At 41.7% G+C, this 21,344-nt stretch overlaps 1 protein-coding gene across 1 annotated transcript in view; it reads right to left on the bottom strand.

The window, feature by feature from the left end:
- The window catches only part of SBF2 (SET binding factor 2), a 233,149-nt gene extending 211,805 nt beyond the window's left edge, over nt 1–21,344 (bottom strand). Inside the window, 1 exon segment of the mRNA XM_050974804.1 lies at nt 21,139–21,344. Coding sequence (XP_050830761.1) covers nt 21,139–21,193 — 55 coding nt within the window. The 5' untranslated portion in view covers nt 21,194–21,344.

Here is a 21,344-nt window from a genome sequence, read left to right as displayed (position 1 = left end):
TCCCTTCACAACACAGACAAATTTCACAAACTGCATCTCTTTTACTGGAACACCTGATACAGGTACCATGAAAGGAAAAAAAAAAAAAAAAAAAACCAACAAAAAACTACAGGCTATTAGTTTGTTCAGGATGACAGTGTTTTCAGGTGTTACCCAAAAACACATCCATACACAGCATATAGAAATATACATTATATACAGAAATATCTATTTTAGTGTCTTATTTTTGAAATAAGAAACTACTGTAAACTTACAACTCAGAATTCAGGAAACACAACATATAATACACTGAAAATTGTTTCTGCTGGCCCTTGCATAAAAGACACTTTAGCATGCAAGCCTGGCCACAACAACAAAGAACTAACAGGTAATGGACACAATCAATATCATCAGCAAATCCAAAACTCCATCTTGCAAACAATCTGTTTGCCAAAGTAAAAAGTTTTATCCCTCAATAACTAGCCAAAGGACCAGCACTCTGAAATTTCCTTATCTGATTTTCTGGTTTAGTATGCCAAGTAATTGAGGTGTGTATGAGAGTTGCTCTCTGAATTTATAAACTGAAAGTTTTTTTACTGATCCAACCAGCATTTGGCAACAGCCAGAAGCCTGACACCAAAAAATGAGCATGGCAGGAAAGCAGTGTCCAAGACAAACAGCCTTCTCCTCCCTAGCAGGTCTTCTCTTACGTACAGGGCTGCAGTTGAGCCATCACACATTTCAATGCTTGGGATTAGTTTAGAGAACTGAGAAGTTATGGATGACAAGACAACGCTGTGTGTACATAACCTCTCCTAACTTCAACTCCAAAAGTCTCCATGGAGACTTGAGGGGAAAACAGAACCTCTCAGTCAGAATGAAAGAAGAGTCTGAAGAGCATCAATACTAACAGAACAGAAGGAGCTACCTGAAAGTACAAAATCAACTTAATTCCAGTTGTTGTTAAAGTAACAGCACAGCTCCCACCCACCCTGCTCCCCCAGGCACACACCACCTGCACATCTCTATTTTCCACTTAACCCCACTGTCAACTTTACCCAAGGAAATCTTCCCCAACCCATCTCATTACTCATACTCTTACCTTTGTGCAGTCCTCATGACAGAGTAACTATTATTGCCCTGCCACAGCAAAGTCTGAGTTACCATTTCAGACCTGGTTTTCACTTCTGAATCTCTAACTGGTATGGCACTGAATAATTAGTTTTGTTAACTCCTGATTAATAAATTAATCAGGAATAAATTAATCAGGGGAAAAAAACTTGCTAGATTAGTTTCACCATTTGTAACTTTCTCATACACTGTGAAAGAACGTAAGACGGGAAAAAAAATGCACCAATGACTTTGAATTTTTTCTTTAAACCCTAAAAGTGCTGTGGATAGCAAGTAAGGTGGCCCTTAACAGACTGACTGGGCCACACCAAATCTATTACTATGACAAAACCACAATTAATATGGCAGCACAAATATTCAAAGGTGCAACTTACAAAGCAACCATTTGTCTTTAAACGGAAGTAAATTTCCATGTACTCCAGCCAGGTTTTGGGCTGTGCCCGACTTACGCACAATACAATCATAAAACACATTAACTTGAAATTAACAGAAGTGAGAAAGATTGCAATTCAGAGGCACAATGAAATAAAAGAGGAAAATATCCAAAACACTTCCTAATAGGTAGCTCATATGCACACAGACACCCCCCCAAAAAAATTAATAATTATATATATATTTTATATATATATATATATATATATATTTATAGTGCCTCTATTGCTCTTCTCCTTCTCCCATCCTGGAAACACAGAACTATTTAAATTTACATGCAGAGAACAGATCACCAAGCAAGGCACAAACTTTTATTCTTTTATTATGCAGCTTGCAGAAGAGAAGTTCAGCATGAGACAATGCATGTCACTGCCCAAACACTGAACAATACTTAACAAAAAATTCTTCCTGGCACAGAGGCAAAAACCCTCTTGTGTGGCAGAAGCAGGTGTTACCTTTTCATTCTCATGTTTTCTATGCATTACCCCCTCAAGTGGCTGAACACAAACACTATCAAACCTACTGCTACCCATTACTTCAGCAAATGAAGTGACAGAACCCACTTGTGGGTCTGACAGCCCCAAACTTCCCCAGAAAACAGGCAGGAAATGAAAGAAGTTATTTCCTGGGGTTTGGGGGGGTTTTGTTTGGGGAGTTTTCTTGGTTTGTTTTGAGCAGTTTTTTTTGTGGGTGGTTGCTTGGTAGATTTTCTCAGGTGGTATTTGTGTACCTGCTTGCCTTCAAGGTCTCTCTTGGTTTTGTGTAGCTTAGCAGGGCTGGCTTTTGGGGTTGACTTTTATTCAACTGGCAGCATAGGAAAGTTACTTAAAGCTTTCTAAAGAATATAAGTATTTTGACAATTATTGAGAACACTTGAAGATAAAGAAGATACAGACCTACTACTGAATATTCATAATTTGTTGCCTTTTTCTTGTTTTAGCAACACAGTTATAAAGAAATCACTTATTAGCAGCTGGTAAAAAGCTACTTTTCAGAAGTCTCAAGTGATAATACATGGAAAACTCAGCAATCATGAAACTGTATCCCTGGCTTTACAGCACATTTTGTGCCCTATTATCCAGTAAATGGTGTTAATTTTTAATAGAACTTCCTATATTCTTTGGCATCACCATGACTTTCAAGTGCTAAATACACATTTCCCACAGAGGAGGCCTCTGAGGACTTGTATTACATAATAACTTATTTGAACAGAAATGTGCAAAAAGGAGCTACAAGGTTTGCACCCATCATCCTGTTACCCTTATCCTGGATTTGTACCTGTTGTTATTTATTTAGCCTCAGCCTCGTGGACTTTCTTGTTAAGTTGATTACCAATGGAAAAGCAGAGGAGGAAAGAACTTGCTGGAGACTGAGTATTCAAACTTCAGCACTTTCAAGTTTAAAACTGACTTTCAAAATCTGGGAAAAAAAATCCCATAATGCTTGCACTAAGAGAAACTTTAGACTGCTTAGCCATTGATTTGGAACTAAAATGGCAAAACTCCCAATTTTTCTGAAGCAGGTACATGAAGCAGGATAAGAAGAAAAAATAAAACTTGTGCTAAATGTCTGGATCCTGGTTTATTGTAAAGAACATCTTTCTCCTGTAGGGGGAAAAAAAAGAAAAAAAAATCCCATTTCTGGATGCATCTCCAACAAGAATTTTTCTTGTCTTACTAATCCTACCAGACCCCAACTCTATTGTGTCCATCAGAATAAATAAAAAAGGCAACTCAGCCACTCCTTCATGACTCAAACCAGAACATAACCAAACAGAACAACTATTGAAAAAGTTTAATTATGACCTTCAGTTTAAACTGAAGAGGACAAAGCCACTCCTCTAGTGTTCCCCACTAGGACAAAACATCAGTTCAGTGCTGCAAGACCTAACAAGGCAGCTCTACAGAAATAAAATAAAGGATCTAGAAAGTATTCTGTATTTCAGCAGCCTGAATGCCCAAGTTCAACCCACATTACTTACAGGGTGAAATGAGATGTAGAGCAGATCTACCAGAGCAATTCTCAACAGCCCCAGCAACCTCCCCCTGCAGCAGAACATCCCCACCTACAGCAACACACAAGGCACACCTGGGATTCCCACACGCTCTCTTGGGCACTGCCCAGGAATTCCACACACATCTGCTACCTCAGAGCTGCATCTCTATAGGCAGAGAGGAACTGAGCAGAGTTTTACACCAGATTTTCCAGGTATTTCTGCAGAGCTTTCCACATGCAAACTGTATCCCCCCATGGTAACACCCACAGTGGGGACTTTCTGCAGGCATATCCTCCAGGACATACTCCTTCAGCTATCCCTCTGTACCATCCCAGTGACAGGGCAGGATTTGCCCTGAACTGTGCCCACAAGCTCCACAGACCCCTGCATACCAGAATGACAAGTTCTGCTGTGACAGAGTGCCACAACACACACCACAGGATAGGCTGCAGTTGAGAGGGCCACTACACACAGAGTATCACAATTTCAGAAAGCTCCAACCCATACACAGTAACACCTTACCACACCAGAAGGCTTCAGGTGTCTGCCATACAGAGTGACACACAATCACCTCAGAAGGCTGCAAGCATCTGCTCATCTTGTCCTTCAGCCCAACCTTTCACACCCCATGTTCGTGCACTGCACCTGTGTGCCCTCTGTTCCCTTTGGTGACAGGTCAGTAACACCTCAGCACTCCATGGCTCATTGCCCTCAACACTGCTCACCTGCTTTTCACAGCTGGAGCCCATTGGGGATGGGGCTCAGCCACAGCCCCATTCCCAAATCCCACAGACTGTGTGCCTATACTAGAGCAGTATTCTGCCCTCAGCTTGAGGCTTCATGTCTCCTTAATGACTGAAAAGGCAAAGGCTTTTTTCTGGTTTTTAATCAATTTTACCCTTGAGATAGTTTGGACTATTTTGTGATGTTTCTTTAGAAGCTCTTTATGCCTCCTTACCAAATAATACAAAGTGTAATCATAAACACTGGAGTGAAGTAGAACATGGAGCATAATGACAGTGTTTACATCAAATAAAAAGTGCTTTGCATCTCCTCACACATACTAATCATATATTTCATGTTCACAAAGACTGTCTTTGCACAGAGCAGCTAAAAATGCAGAACGTTTATTCTCAAGCTCAACTCTGACACGTTTGGAACTCAGCTGTTTCACTGCAGTAATTTTTTTCAGAGTTCAAAGTGATGCTTTTGTACACAGTAAAGTATCCAAACACTTTGCAAAGGAGGATCTGTTACTTCTTTGTCATCAAAAGTGTACATAAAGGATTAGAGTAAAATTAAGCAAAACACACATCTGTGTAAAAGATACAGCAGCAAAAAAGCAGCTCCTCCTTGAAGCCAAGAAAGCAGAAAGCAAAGTAAGCGTGCATTACAGCACGCATCTTGCTCTCAAAGACGTGGAAAATCCTTTGTAAATAACATTCTTTATAACATTCAGAAGGCAATGAACTTTCTGAAATTTTCAAGGTGAAGGCTTCCAAAGCTCTCAGTCTGCTGTAAGATTAGACATGGTGTGGGTTGATATTTTCAATACCAGAAAGACACTGCACATAAATAGCAGAGTGTAACTCGTTAAAGTTGGTGTGACACACTTTGAAGGAAAACAATAATTGCTTCTGAAAGCATTTCAAGGTTGTATAGTTGATCAATAAAAAAAATATTTCCACAATATCGAAAAAAACTTCACTGATTTTTAATAAAAAGCACTCTCTTGGAATCCAAGGAAATACCTACTTGACCCAGATCTTACGAGACAGATCCACGTTTCCTGCTAAATTGCAACACAAATGTAACTTAATGCTGTTTTACACTGGACACACTGTCACTCTAGAGCTAGGCAATTATCATGACCTCTAAAAATTTAAAATTACTTTTGGACACTATTTGCCAACTGTGTTAAAAGTTAACATCTCGATAAATTCAAGATATCCTTGCAATATATGACTAAGCCAGCCCATCTGAAATTTTCAGCCGAGGGCCTGTGAACAACTCGATTCGAGCAGCAGAGACAGATAAATCCCCTCTCTCTTCACTTCCTTCTTTCCAAAGCTGGATATTCACACATCTCCCTTTCATCTGCCTTGGATCAAAACAATCCTCCTCAAATCTGAAATGTGTAAAGAAGGAATCCTCCTCACAAGAGCCCTTCTGACATCCCACGCAGCGACAGCGCTGCAGCTCCCTCACTTCAGCCTGAAATGCAGTCTTTATTTGGAGTATATCACACATCACTGCACATTCCTGTTCTGGAGCTTGCACAAGCTACCCACATCTCAACCCAACCTGTAAATACAACTTAGCAAATCCCAACATGCAAGATGTTAGCTGTGCTATTCGCTTCCTCCTGATCTACTTTCCAATCCTCTGCAGTAAGAAGCTGCCTCAACTTCCAAGTCCCTGTTCCCTCTCCACCACCTTCACAGGATTCTTCCTCTGTACACTGCACTCCTGATCTCTAATAGACAGTGTTTGTCATCTCACAGTTCCTCTTCCACTGCCCTTTTCCATTCCTTATTGTTATTTAAAATACTGTTTTTCTATAATGCTGCCTGCCTCTGAGCACTTGCAGAGCCACAGTCTAATGAGAGGAACTGCTCACAGCCAGCAGGTATCATTCACATATATCATATGTCAGCAAACTTCCTTGCATCATACTTGATACAAAATCTGTTCAAACAGAATTTTGTGACTGGAAGGCCATCTCAACTGTCTATTACAACATTATTTTTCCCTCAACTTCACAGCAGCTGCCACAGATCTTTGGGTACTGAGATGCTCACTGAAAGTCCACACAGAATTTTAGACAGTACCCTCCTCACATGCATTAGTTTCTATCAAAACCTGGCTTACTTTAATTTAAAACAAGACTAAAAGGACAAAAAATCAACACAAGTTCATTTCAACCTGTTCACTCAATCCTTAACTACAGATTTGTACTGTACATATATTTTTGCATTAAGTACATTTCAAATCTTTTCTTCTACTTAGCATATAAGTATAAGCAATCATAAAGGATGAGGAAGCAAGTTTTCTCTTTTTTCCCAGAACTGACCAGCTGCTAAGATTTGTTTATCTAAGTCTGCGTGCCACTGCTCACCTACAGATGATGGAGAGTGCCAAGTCATTTGGGAGTTTCCCACCCTGTATATTTCCTGTGATTCCAATAGGCTAAAACAATTAAATAATATTTTGATCTCAACAAAGCAAGATCTTTACACAACAGCTGTAAAAACGCACGTTGACAATAAAAATTTCTGAGTGTATTCAGTGTTTTCCTCACACAGAACACTTTCAGAACACAGAAGATAAATGATGCTTTACAAAAAAGAATGATTCACATATCCTGGTAGGCCAAATATTTTGTCTGGACTGACTATAGACTAAAAACAGAGCAAAAAAACAAAGAGCTTCCAGTAAGCCGAGCATATCTTATGGCCCATATGTACTTAGGAAAAACCAGCTCCTTACCCACCTGAGTGGCAGCAGTGCCAACATTGAGGCTGCTCAGCCCAGGCACCAGCGAGCCCCACGCTGCCCTGTGCCAGCCAGGATTCTAAAGCAGCATTCGAGAGAGAGAGAGAATTTGGCCCTGGGGGTTTAGGCACATTTTGCTCCACGTTCTCCAGCACTCCATAAGCTGGGGATGGGCAGGGGATGTGAGCAAGGCTCCAGAGTTACTGGGCCCCTGTCATGCCTGAATTGCAAAGAGCTGGAGTGTCACCGTGCACACAGGCTGAGTGCCACTGACAGCCCTGCAGGAGACTGACCGGGGGAACACTCTGCCACAGAGCCCGAGAGCCTTCCAGGCCACAGAACAGCAGCCCCTCTTAACAAGGGGTCCCACAAATACCCACAGGATGCAATTCCACCCCTGCCTGCCCCTCTTAACAAGGGGTCCCACAAATACCCACAGGATGCAATTCCACCCCTGCCTGTCCCCAGATGAAAGGACTCCATGCCAGGCTTCCCCAGCGGCAGACAGCAGCACGCTGCCCCAGCAGCCACCATCCTCTCCTGATGTCGTCTTGCTCAGCTCCTGCATGACCAACTTTGTTCTTCACAGCTGCAGACAAGCTCCACACAACGTGTTTTGCTTCCACCGAGAACAAAAAGCAAGGGGCTACTTCAAACAGGCGATCCAAATTACCACCATTGTCTGGAACACCCTCAGCTGTTTAAGCCCAGGTTGAACGCTATTTGTCAGGGGTTAACAGCATTTCATTCCCTCCCTGCCCACAGAACACAGCTGCCACAGTGACTTAAATTAAGGGGAGACCAACACAAAGAATGTGAATTCTTAAAAAAAATACTGTATGCAAATTTCTTTGAAATCCGCAGACAGGAGCTTTGAAACATCACAAGTGTTACAGTGTATTTGTATTACTTCTAACTTCAGCAGTCTCCCCTCAGGCTGAACTGTGCCTAGTGTGGATTGCATTTTGCTCACACAGCACATAATATCACCTGATCTCCACACACAGCTAAACAAGCACTGCAAATGCTGCTAAATACTCACCTGATTGGAAAAAGACCCAAAAAAATCAAACACGAAGGCACAAAATAAACAGAAATGTGTGAATTTGAACAATTATTATGGTATTCCAGGGGTTTTGAGAGTTCTCTTAAAACCATAATGTAAGAATGAAGTACAGTTCTGTGCATGTGCTAAATCACCTATTTCCTTACTGCCATCTCCTGCCCCATAAATAAGCTACACTGCCAAGATTTTGCACATCCAAATGCACTTCCAGTGCATGCCCCATTAGCAGTAAAAATAGTAATTTTTTAACTCCTCAATGCAGATTTTGCAATTGCAAGAAACCGAAGGAACTGGTGGTCTGAAAGGAGAGCACAAACAAAGAAACCAGAGTCACATCCACGTCCTAGCAAACAATTAAATGCCACTTGACTATGGGCCTGTAATTAATTAATGGAACATAACCTCTCCCTTCTGAGGCTGTGGCAGGCCCAGAATCTTAACTGGAGCATATTATAATGTGTCTGCCACAAAGGCAGGCAAATATTCTCCTAAGTGACAGTAAATGGTGTTCTCACAAGTAAAGCTGCTCCTTGCAGAGAGCATCTACAGAAACGACGTCTGTGTGACCAGTGGCCTTTAACACAAATAAATAAACACACAGTGACCCTGATCTGAAGAAAAGTTAGTATTCCAGACACCCTGTTCCTTGTCTGTAGCAGCACTAGCAGGGCCATTCCAGACAAAAGACAAAAAATGTGCAGAAATATGTCACTAGTTCTGCTGTTTAGGAAATAATTGGCCAACTCGTTTCTCTAAGTCCCTGACTCCCAAAATATCACCCTACTTCAATCCACCCCAAACAGCCCCAAATTTAGTATGCCTAGGGACATAACTGAATGTGCTTTCTGCAAATTCATTCACTACACACACTCAATCACATTTACAGCAGCATTAATTCTATCTCCCAGACACGATCTGTGAGCCATTGTGGGGTCCAATGCCTGGGTTTGGGTTTGAAGTGGGTGTTGCTTTGGTTTTGATTGAAGTTGCTGCAGGCTGAAACACAGAACATAACTGCACCTGTTCTTTTAATATATAAACATACATACATACATACATACACACACATATATATATATATACACACAAAAAATATGTTTATATATATATACACAGAAATTATTTATTTTCTGAAAATGAAGATAATAGAGGACGAGATAAGAATTCAAAGTGATCCTGAAAGACTGGGAAAAAACATGTTTTCTTTATGAAAAAAATGCTAAGAGTGTGACTAAGGAGAACTGCAAAGCTGAAGAGTAGGCCAGAACATCTGACTGCACATATAGGGGATGGCCCAAATGTGGTTTAGGTAAAAGGGATGTAGAGGTTAAAGCAGACCACAAAGTGACCCTCAGTGCTGGGATGTTGAGAGCTAAAAAAAACCAAATAAAAAGCTCAGAGTGATGTCACAGAACTGGCCACAAAACCAGCAAGCACCAGTCTCACTCTGTATTTTGGTAAGATTTCATGTAAATTACCACAACCACTTTGGTCCCCACACTTCAAGGAGAAGAGCAGTAACAGGCTGACAACTGTACCCAAACCCACACGACTCAAACACTGAAAAGTCTCCTAAAAGTCAGCCAGAGGAGCAGGAATAGGCTCCAGAGGAGGTTTGAAGGGCTGCTCTGGAGGGGCTCTGAGGATGAGTGAGGATCTGCCCCAGGCAGACCAGCAAAGGCTGCAGCCAGCTGTGCCTTGGGAGGGGAGAGGGGATCAGGCAATTCCCACTGGTCCTGTCCAGGCTTCAGGGCTCTGGATCACAGGGACCAGGGCTGGGCAGGACCTCTGGGGTTCACCTCACCCATTGCTGGCCCCCAAGCTGTAAGTCCCAACACCACAGTGGTTTGGGGTGGGTTTTTTTCACAATTCCACACTGTTTATTTCTGAGTTTACTGATGCCATACCAGACTTTAGGCTGAAGTTTTACACAGAACTGTCCCAAAAAATTCCAAGAACTTTTCCACGAAGTGACAATAGCTAAATTAGAGACCATTGCTATGAATTCTTTCTCACCACTAAATGCACTTTGGCTTGCATTTACCAAAACTGCATTTCATCCAAAATTTGAACATTCTAGTCACATCATAAGCTCTGTCTGGAGCCCTTCACCACAAGCTTTAGATTCAGCTATTCGGAATTACTTTCTTTTAATCATCTAAAAGGCTCAAGCATTAAGTATTCCACCTTCTTTTTTACTTGATATTTACAGGTTGAACCAAAAAAAAAATCTGCAAAATTAATTTAGGGAGTCCATGCTACCAATTTTGCCAGGAACAGTGACCACCTGCACCCATCCTTTACCAGCAGGTCAAGAGAGGTGATTCTCTCCTACTCTGCTCTCCTGAGACTTCACCTGGAGCACTCCACCACCTCTGGGGGCCTCAACAGAGGAAGGACAACCCAATCCAGGGAAGGTGTCCCTGCCCATGGAACCAGAGGATCTTTAAGGTCCTTTCCAGCCAAAAGCATTCTATGATCCTTTAATCCATACATAACTGTTGGGACTCTTACCATTACTTCAGGAACAGCTTAGATTCAAACATAAAAATTTGCTGCTAATCAAGTTTGGCAAGACCATGTTGACAAAAACCTTGGTCCATCTGCTGTGAAAACTGTAGAAGGCACATGGTGCTTTCTACAACTACATGAAGATCACTGAAGCCCAGAGCTCCTCTTAGTAACCATCAAATGCAAAAGAATAAAAAAATTCCAGAGTTTTCATAAAACCATAAATCAAATCTAAGAAAACCTACAATTTATGTTTTGGTCTCTGCAAATCAATTTTCAAAGCTTTAAGAGAGCAGTTAACACTAGGTAGGAGTGCATACCAGACTCAGACAGTAAGAAATGAGGGTTTTCTACTGCTCATTTCTAGACTTTCCATGGGGATTTTTAAACAGAACTATATTCTGAGGCTTCTGCTTCAGTATTTTATTGGTAGCCATGACTCTTCTTGTTTTCATATGAAACTTAAAACAAGAAGAATTACTGATTTTTGGGGAGTCAAGGAGGAGAAGGAGAAAATAAGTTAGGGATAGGAAACAACTCAAGCCACAGACTTTATTAGAACTTTAAGAACACTGGCTGAGAACAAACAGAACACACAACTCTGTTACAAAGGAAGATAGGAGACCCAGAGGTTTTACTTTTCAGCATCCTATCCTTAACCATCACAACTTTGGGAATTGAAACATCTCCAAGGTCTTTTCCACAAGACAGAGACAATGAGTTGCAGACCAGTTAAGGCCTTTCTTTAAAAATTATTACTGTTATTTTTAATTTTATCTGAATCTTACCTCTGGGTTTTCTAACTTCAAATAAAGATAAGCATATTCTCAAGAAAACAACAGATTATGAAAACAACAGTCTTCTGAGTTAGACCCCTCAAATCCTACCTCTCTGTAAAGAGCAACAATCCTCATTTTTATTAGATTTAAATAAGGATGTAAAGTGCTACCTTCTGTCTCCTACTAGGCTATCAGCAAGAAGAGCAGCTCTGATTACCAATAACTATGCCTAGAGACTTGACCAGGGAACCCCCATGTTCTTAAACTGCAGTTTTCCAAAAAAGGCTATTTACTAAAACTAGCCACATTTTTGTAAATTAAAAACAAAAATAACAAAGAAACCCATAAACAAGCATGTAAACAATTTTGGAAGAATGAGGAAACATCTTACAAGGTCAGAAAGGCACAAAGCCTGTTTTCTGAGGTCTTTTCTCTCTCACAAAACATGAGTGACAGCCTTGCCTCTTCCAAAAAGATGCCATGTGGCAAAAGAGAACAAAATTATAAAAAAGCAGCCTCCAGGAGAATATTTTGTTAAACATGTATGATCTCATCTCTTTTAATAATAAACACCATAAACAAAATATTTGGAAAACAGGGTGCTGAAACAACAACCTTAGAGAAGAGCCACAACTCGACCGGACGCTGTTTACTCAGGGGCAAACCTGGTATCATTATTTGTGCACGTTAATCAAACAGGAAAGAGAAGCTTTTGAAAGAAGGGTTTTGAATTCCAAATCACAAACATGTGGCTCTCTATGGCTTTGTTTTCTTTTCAGTTGCCTGTAGCTGAAACAACACGGCCACTTGCTCAGGCTGTGCAGTGCCATCACAGCTGCAGGCTGAGGACACCCTGCCGAGTGGCTGGGGGATGTTCCAGCTCTCTGCTGCTTCCCTGCTGGAAAGAACCAACCCCTCCGAGCTGGAGAAGGGGACACACAGTGTCACTCCACACCCAGGTGCCTCAGCTTCAAGCAGGCTTACAGGTAAATTGAGTCAAAACCTCAGCTGGTGAGTGGGAGGAGCACAGAACTGGCACCAGGGTCTAAAATCGCTGCCTCCAGCTAAAGGGCAAAGCTGAGACCTTCACAGGTGTTCTCTGAATTCACTTCAGCAGAGTGGACCAGAATTTATCACTGAAAATGAGCATTTCAGTTTTAGTCACTATAAATTACCCAGGGGAGAAACATTCCTCTGCAACACTTTGAACACTTGCATGGATTTCTGAACACAAAATTCTGTGTGTATGCCTTGTCATCCTATTTGTTTTGGAAATATCACTAAAAGCATCAATTCCAAACCTTGGGCTTTCTAGCACTGCTGAAATTTACTGATCATGAGAAACACATGCTAACTAGCTGCCTATTTTGCAAAAGCAAGCAGCTCCTGAAATGCATAAAAGAAGAATAATTTAATAACTGCACTTCTGAGAAATGTAAGGTGAATCCCAAAGGCAGCAGCTCTTCCCTCCCCTTATAGGAAATTCCAGCTTGTTCCTCAGCTGCAGCTGGGCACAACCTATGGCTCAGGCAGAGGCCCCAGGCTAAGACACTTCACAAAAAGCAAATTCTGCCTGGCAGCCCACTGAACAAAATACTCTGAAGGAAAAACTCTCAGAGGCTGAAGATTCCAAGAAGTTGCAGCCCAAAAGAGGAAGACTCTAAATAGATTAAATTACCCAAAAAAAATTGGGGGGAAATGTGGGTTTAAATCCATGTTTTAGGAAGGCTTTTAAAACTGGTTTCATCACCAATTTTTCTTTGAAACCTTCTTTAAAAAATTCTATATTCTTAAAAAATATCAAACCTACTACTTCTCTCTTCACAAACTATAAAACAAGAAGAAAGAATATGGAAATCCTCTTGTAAGTTCCACTGGAATGTTTTGTATTAAACCCAGTTTAAAAATAGCATATACCAACAATATAGACCAGTAACAGCCCAGTCATCACACAAGCTTCATAAAACTACTATGTGTTTTTCTGGGAAAATAGATTAATTATGAAGAAACAGCTCCACAGGAACAAAGCATGTGGCTTTCTTCTATTTTTATGCAATTGCAATTTGCGTGTTTATGAAAAGCAGTCTGTGTAATAGAATTAAAAAACACAGCTTCTCTAATTTTTTTTAAAAGTAAAGTATCCCAATTCAACAATATTTCAAGAATTAAAATTCCATTACAGTTGAATTTATGACAAGGTCACAGCTTTGTCTTTTGAGTCTTGAGCATTTTGTTAGTCACACATCCAGCTTATTCTTACTGCCATTTAGGAATTAGATTTACAGCCCAGGGAACAATAGTCACAAAAAAGGATGTGTGCATTTCTTCATCCAAAACAAAAATACACAAGTTCAATGTACAAATCTGAACTGTGGAAGACTTCAACACCACAGTGGTCAAGCTAAAAGGTTTACTGGGCTTTAACTGGTGCAGATATAACAAACTAAGAAACAAGGGTGTGATGGTTTTTAGATACACAAATAACTAACAGCTACAGGCATCACTAACGGGGCTCTATCTTGTCCTTTAACTATTTTCAATTATTTTTTACTTAAACTAAATGCACCATACGAAGTCTCAATGGTTGACATCTGTTTCCAGCTCAATTATTTCAGTAAAATTTCACACCAAATACTTTTTCTGCTTCCAATAAATAAGATTGGGGAGAAAAGGAATTTTTTTTGGCCTAAACTAAAATTCTACCAAACACTCTTTTAGGTCCAAAATTTACAGAAGGGACAAAACCTGGCCCTGGTGTTTGTGGGATGAACTGGAATTTGTTTATTTAAAGATGAAAACTGTAAGAAATCAGACTGAGTGGCCAAGAGGACTTCATCTCAGAAAACCACAGAGTAGATAAAGAGAGTTAAATGGATACTGAGAGTGAGAGAAGGAAGGAGAAAGTGAGAGAGATGATAAGGCAGAGTTTCTTCTGGAATAAACCTAGAAGACCAGAATGTGTCAAACAGAGTGAGCAGGAGGAGTGGCCAATGTCTTGTGAAGGGTTCCTAAGCCACAAGGAAGTGACATGCAGCCACTACAGAGTCTGACCACACTCCATACTCCTGGCATCACTGTCCACAGCAGCTGGCAAAAGGAGCTCAACAAAACCCACAACCTTCCACAGCTGAAGTCCAGGTTCCAGAAAGAAGAGCTGTCATCCCTTTTCCCCCACAAGGATCTGAGAAATCCTCTGCCAGAATGTCTCATCTTCCTTCCAGCTGCTATTCCAGCAACCCAACCCGACGCTCTAACATTTAAAAAAGACATTTTCTATCTTGCTGAAGATCAACCCAAGTGTAAGACAATGGATTTTCTGGGGTTTTAAATCCTAGAAAACAACACATGAACCACAGTAAAAGGACATGATAAGGACATTATTCCTACCTTCTATTTTTTCCCCCTTGAATTTCTTTCTGAGTGATTGATTTTGTAAGCCCAGTAACATTCCTTTGTCTCTTTTTATCCACTGAGATCTCCCATGGTCCAATGGGGTTTTGCATGCAACTATCCTGAATTTGTATCCAGAATTATGATGAGTTTGTTTTTTTCTGTCTCTCAGCTTTCCTCCATAGCAGCTACACAAAAACCCAGACCACATTGTCACCAAGTGCTGGTGCTGGCTGCAGCAGTGACAGCCCATCACCCACGTCCAGCTCAGTGGAAATGCTGTGGTTACTTTGACACCTAGAACACAACACTAACAGAAAGGAAACAAAGAATTCAAGATCTGTTCAATGATTGCATTTTTTCATAATATTCAATCTGCAGAAGATTGAAAACTGAGAACTGCAGAGACATGAAATCAGGATCTATCTAGTCACTAGCAGATAAGCAACAACCAGCATGTTCTTGGCTCAATGAGCAGGGATTTAGCTGCCAAATCCCAATCAACACTAATTGGATTGTCCTTGACTTCAGAACATACCACTGACACCACAGGAGTAATTTATTTCAACAAACACATATAAATGGAACACAATTCCCAAAATGCCGAGCAGAAGAAAATCAATCTCATCACCACTGATAATGCCATTGTTAGAAATCTTTTTTTTCACTATAGAAGCAAGGAGCCTGAAAGTCTCATGCTACTGCAAAGAGGAGTAAGAGGAGAGATGAAGCAAAGGAAAACCTCCTACTCACCAGTAGATATTTGCAGGATACAACTTTCACTGAGAGTTATCAAGGCTGAACTGTGAATCTGCTATTACACATTTTACAAATGATTCCACAGTGACTGTGGTTTTCCTTTGTGAGCACCAGTAATTGGGGAGGTAGTTGGTACTTTAAATTGCTGTCAGAGAACTACCACAGCAGTGTAATTCTCTGCCTCGCTGTTCCAAGACAAGACTGTTATGTTTGGGGCACTGGAGAAGTTAAATGTCAGTCTCATTGTCCCTCCACTGAAAAATACGAGTGTGGTTACAGAAGGCCAGGGCTTACACAGTATTCAGGCTTGCATAACAAACTGTTTGCCATGAACAGGCTGCAGGAAAAGTGTCTTTTTGACAGATAATCCGCAAAGTTAATCCAGGACAGAACAAGGAAGAGAGAGATCCTTGACTGCAATTTAGTCACAAAGATAGGAAATGCTACTTCCTTCAGCATAATCTGTGTCCTCATATTTCAGAATGAACTGAAGATAGCTGACAGAGTAAAAATCCAGCCTCCAGGAATATTTTAGTTTAAAATGAAAGGCTGAAAAATAAGTCTTTTTATTGTTGTTGTTATTATAATGGCAAGACTGAATGAGTAAAGAGTCTGAAATCCAAGTTCTTTAGAAATATTCATTACAGACATGTGAGGGAAAGAAGAACTCCATGATCTCTGATGATTTTAAGATTCCTCCAAAATGATAAACCCATAAACCAAAATAATTATTTTTTAATGTCAACATTATGTACTAGAAGAAACTGCTTGGATATCTTTTAGCTACCAAAAAATACTGGGGGTCCTCCAAGCAGACTTTCAAGAGCTCACAAAAAAAAAAAAAAAACAAAACAAAACCAAACAAAGAAACAAACACGACCACAATCAAAACAAACAAAACCACGTGCAATGGAAATAGTTTTTCCTCATTCTGTTTCAGCACGGTTTTGTGGAATCTGTTGTATTTGAAAAGTAAAGCACGAGGTTTGGAGGAAGAGATCATTTCATTGACTGGCGCAACTGATTTGTTTACAAGTATTTGGGGTGCCATGCCCCACCCAGCCACAGGCACCTAAAGCCATCTCCTAGCAGCCCCCACAGCAGCACACTCCTGCATCCTGCTGCACTTCCAGCACTGCACTTGATGCTTCATTCCACTGCAGCTACAAGAATTCCCCTGACACAATAAGGATTTAGTTTTTGTTGCTTTTTTAATCCCTTTGAGATTTCCATGGATTGCATTTGAATCAAATTAAGCTGCAGCACAGATAAGAAAGCCACTGAAGTAACAGCTTTATTCCCTTATTTTTCTACATTTTGTTTTACAGAGATTGCATGCCATGGCATCAAGCAATCATCCACTGCTTATACACACACTAGTTCAGTGAAATGCCCAACTGTGAATATACAGCAAATACACCAGAAAATCCTCATGATATTATACTCTTCACAGACAAAATCTGCTCACAGGGAAAAAAAATAAAAGAATCAGACAACCCCATTTAGAAATTTCTCCCACTCTATCAACAATCACTTGTCTTGTTTCAAAATCCTCTGAGATACAACGCTATGTTACACAATAAAGGCTTCCCTGAAGAGGAGTTGATAAAAATCAGAACAGAAACAACCACAACAGAGCCTACACATGTTATACCAGCATTTATCAGTTGTGACAACAGCCAAATAAAACTGCTATACTGTTGGAAGCCTTCTGTCCTACACATTGCAACTGCACACAGAATCAACAACAAATCATTCCTCTGTCCTCTTAGAGCAACCAAACCTCACAAATACATCCTGCTCCACCTCACAGGTTTTCTCCTTTCATTTCTAGGTACAAAACAGCATCCTACAGGAAAGCTGCTAGAGGTGTATGGGAAAGTTAATGAAATCCAGTCTTTGGATCCTCTCTTCTTTATCCTTACCTTTCAGCTGCCAAGGAAGACACAGAATGTTCTCTCTTTTACCTTTTCCAAGAGCACTGTATGTAAATTCTGAGGACAGATTTATGATTAGGGCTTATACCAGCAAAACCAAAAACAAACAAAACAAAAAAGGCATTTTCTCATGCCCTTCTGTGATCTTTGCAAACATCTGTGTTCTTCCTAAATCCCATTCACATTCCATTATTCAGACATACTAAATGAGAATTTCTTGGTGGAGCACATCAAACACACTTCAAAATCCACAAAACAATAAAATGCATGAACAGTAAGGCCTCCTGGGATTTCTCCTAGCTGTCACCCCAGAATGCCTACATTTGGTAGCACCTTTGCTCCTTTCAGAGACTTCTGTAAGTGCCTTTTGTAGCCAGTTATGTAACAGCTTTATATTGTGCTGATATGCTGGGGGGAAATGTGGTTATCTACCTCAGCCAAGGTTCAGTTGAAGGCAAAATACACAGAGGTTGATTGCTTTACTCTGAAAAAGTATCACTGTTAGAACAAAAAAAGAGAAAAGGGTTTAGTAAAGCTGGGGGATTTATAAATCTGGTTTCTATAACTCTGTCAGGACACCTGACATGCACTTCTGACAGCAGCTACTGCTGCTGCAGTTCTGAGCAGTGGCTCAGAATGAGTGCTTAAAATACACAACAGCCATTAAAACTATGATCCACTGAAGCTCAGTTTTATGGTGAGAGACACAGACTGAGCAAGCTAAGTGGGAACACAGACCAGTGTACCTGAAAGACAGAAAAAGCTGGGTGAATCAGGTCATCCTCAACAACACAAAGACTTCTCAACTCCTAAGTGCCTGCAACTCTTCTGACACTTGTCAACAGCAAAGCTCATTCTCCACTCAGGCAGAGCCTCTGTGCAACTTGCCAAGCATGAATGAACTGCCTGTTAGGCAAATTATCCAAGGGCTCCCATCAGTTTCCTTGGAGCATGTAGGACATTAAGGCACCTCACTAACATCTTTTTGCCCAAGGCTCTTGGAATATTTCAGCTGATAGAAACTCAGGGTGCATTGATCTGTCTTTCAGCAGGCTCCTGACCCTCCTTTATGCCAGTACTGGCATTCATCTGACATCTGGTGAGCCAACACTGTTTGAAAAGTAATCCAAGGACAATACAGCAATACAGGTAACACACCCAGCAAGAAAGGTCTTTTTGACAGGTCAGCATCCTAAAGTGAGCTGGATCCAAAGGAAAGTTTAACACAATAGGAATGGCAGCACCAGGACTGCTGTAACATCAATTTACACAGGCCTAGACCAGAACAGGAATGGACTTTCACATGCTTGATTCCCAAAGGACACGCTCTCAGGTTTATTTGAGGACAATAAAACCCTCCACTTCCCCTGAGGACTGTGCTGGATAAATACTTGTAGCATCAGTTACAAAGTTATTGCAAAACAAGAAAAATCTACAGATTTATGCTCCTAAACTGCATAAACACTGCATTTCAGATATTTGCAGTGAATGATTTTTGAGTAAAGCCAGAAAATCAGCACCTTTACCACATTTTCAGGGGTAAGATATTGGCACATGTAAATAAATCCATATAAGCAGTGAGGGGAAAGCCAGCAGACACAGTGGGGCTTTCCTGGGAGAGCAGTCACTCCTATAAACACCCTTCCCTATAAACCACAAGTGTTTATCATCCAAACCATGCTGACACACAGGTTGGGGGGAAGGGTACAGCATTTCTGTTTGCTTGTTTACACAAAGCTATTCCACAGATTATGCCTGGGGAAAAAAAAAAAAAAAACCCACTACAAAACGTAATTACACTCAACATTAAAATCAAGCACATTAGAACCAGGCCAGAAGGTAGCTGCAGATGAAACACAAACAGGAAAGAAAAAAAGGAGGATACTTAAAAATATAAAAGCTTCAAGGGTAGCTAGCTAATCCTAGAAATGCTTGTCCCTGCTTTTCATATAGAAGGAAGCATAATAAATACATGAAAAAAACTACAGTTTTATAAGAAAAATAAAGGTCAGTACTCCATGTATTATGGGATTGCATGTGGGGGTAAAGGAATTTGGAAAACAATGCATGCCTAGTCTTCAACAGAATGTTATTCCTTCAAGCATTTTTCTTATGAAGCATTAAAGTAGCAACAAGTAATTTAAATAATAAAGTCTAAACAATTACTTTCTGGGCATGACCTTTTTAAATTAAGGTTCAGGAGTTATTTCTGAATCTGCTCAATTTCACCCAGGCAAGCAATCCTACCAAACTTCATGAAACAATTTATGTATGGGAAGTTAAACACAGACTTAAATGCTACAGATGAGGACATTTTACAGACATAAAGCTTTCCAATGCAATCTGTAATTTCACTTCAATGAAGCAAGCAGCCTATTTGATTTGTCTTCTTAAAAGCACATCTGGGTTTTTTGGTTGCTTTTTCGTTTTGATTCAGGTTCTCTCTACTCAATCAGGGAAAATGTTCCAAGCAGGAGAGAGGCAAAAGGAAAGGTCTTTATTTTTAAAATAAAATACTTCCCATTTCACATGGCTTGATTTTGACAGTACAATTAGGACAAGCCTATTATCAAACGAGGAGGGAGGGGTAACCAGGATGTAATTAATGGAATAGCAATTGCAGAATAGTAAAATCCAAGAGACTCTTAGCAGAACTTTGAAAGACACCGCATCTTTAAACACGCAAATATAACGGTTTCTCTAAAAATTCTATTTCTTTTTCAAAAATCCCATAGTCCGAGTTTATTAGCTGCACTTTTTGAATGAACAGATACAGACTACACGCAATTGCTACTTCAAAGAATTACTCTGAGTAACAAACTTGAGTGTTGTTTGGTTTATGCATAGTCAAATAAATTAGGGAACATTCGACTGTTTAAAATATTGTTTATTAACAACATACATTCAAAGGAGCGCTCTGAAATACGCAGCACAAACACATTCCAGCTGACAATCACTTCGTTTTCCAGTCCGTTTAAACACTGATTTGAGATCTCTGCAGCAACAAAGCTGGTACCATAACGGAGAGTTACGTAACACAAACCACTCTCTCTTTGCCCACAGAACGACAGCAGATAACCCCACTTCCCTTTCCCCCGGCAGACGGGACGTATCCCGAGGCTTTAGGAAGAGCACCCACTCCATGGCCGTTGGGTGCTACGGCGCTGCCCCGGGGGATGCGCGGCACCGCTCAACAGGCGATGGATGAGCGGCGAGCCGGGCAAACCCCGCTGCTGGCCGAGCGCAGCCTTTGTTCTCCCGGGAGGCGCGGCTGTCGCGCCCCAGCCGGCGGGACACAGGTGGGGACCGGTGGCTCCGGCCCTGCCCCGCGCCTGCGGGCCCAGCACGGCCGCGGGCCCCGTTTGAACCTGCCCGCGCTTTGGGGAAGGAACCGCAGCCGCTCCCGGCGGGCGGGGCGGGCCGAGGCTGCCCCGGCCGGGCGGTGCAGGAGCCCCTCCGCTTCCCCCCTTCGGGAAAGGGGGATTAACCCTTGGCTCGCCCCGCTGCCCTCACCCTCTCCTCCCCCGGCCGGACGCGCGCCCCGTGCGCGCCGCAGTCTCCTCCTCCCGCGGCCCGGCCGGAGGCGGGCGGGGGCCGGGGCCGGGCAGGAGCGCGGGGAGCGGCCAGGCACGGCGGGGCAGCGCTGCGCGCAGCCACACCTACCTGTCTTCTCGTGGTCATAGCCCACCACGATGAAGTAGTCGGCCAGCCTGGCCATGGCTGCGCGGGGCGCGCCTCGGCCTCACCACCCCAGCGGCTGCGGCGGCGGCTCGGGGCAGGCTCAGCATCCTCCGCTCAGCGCCCGCCGCAGGAGGAACGGCACCACCTCAGCCATGTTGGAGGCGCGGGCACGCCGTGCGCCTGCGCGC

The sequence above is a fragment of the Serinus canaria genome, chromosome 5 (genome assembly GCF_022539315.1).
Source record: "Serinus canaria isolate serCan28SL12 chromosome 5, serCan2020, whole genome shotgun sequence".
Classification (NCBI taxonomy): Eukaryota; Metazoa; Chordata; class Aves; order Passeriformes; family Fringillidae; genus Serinus; species Serinus canaria.
The sequence above is the reverse complement of the archived record's forward strand: the minus strand, read 5'-3'. Positions and strand labels throughout refer to the sequence as shown.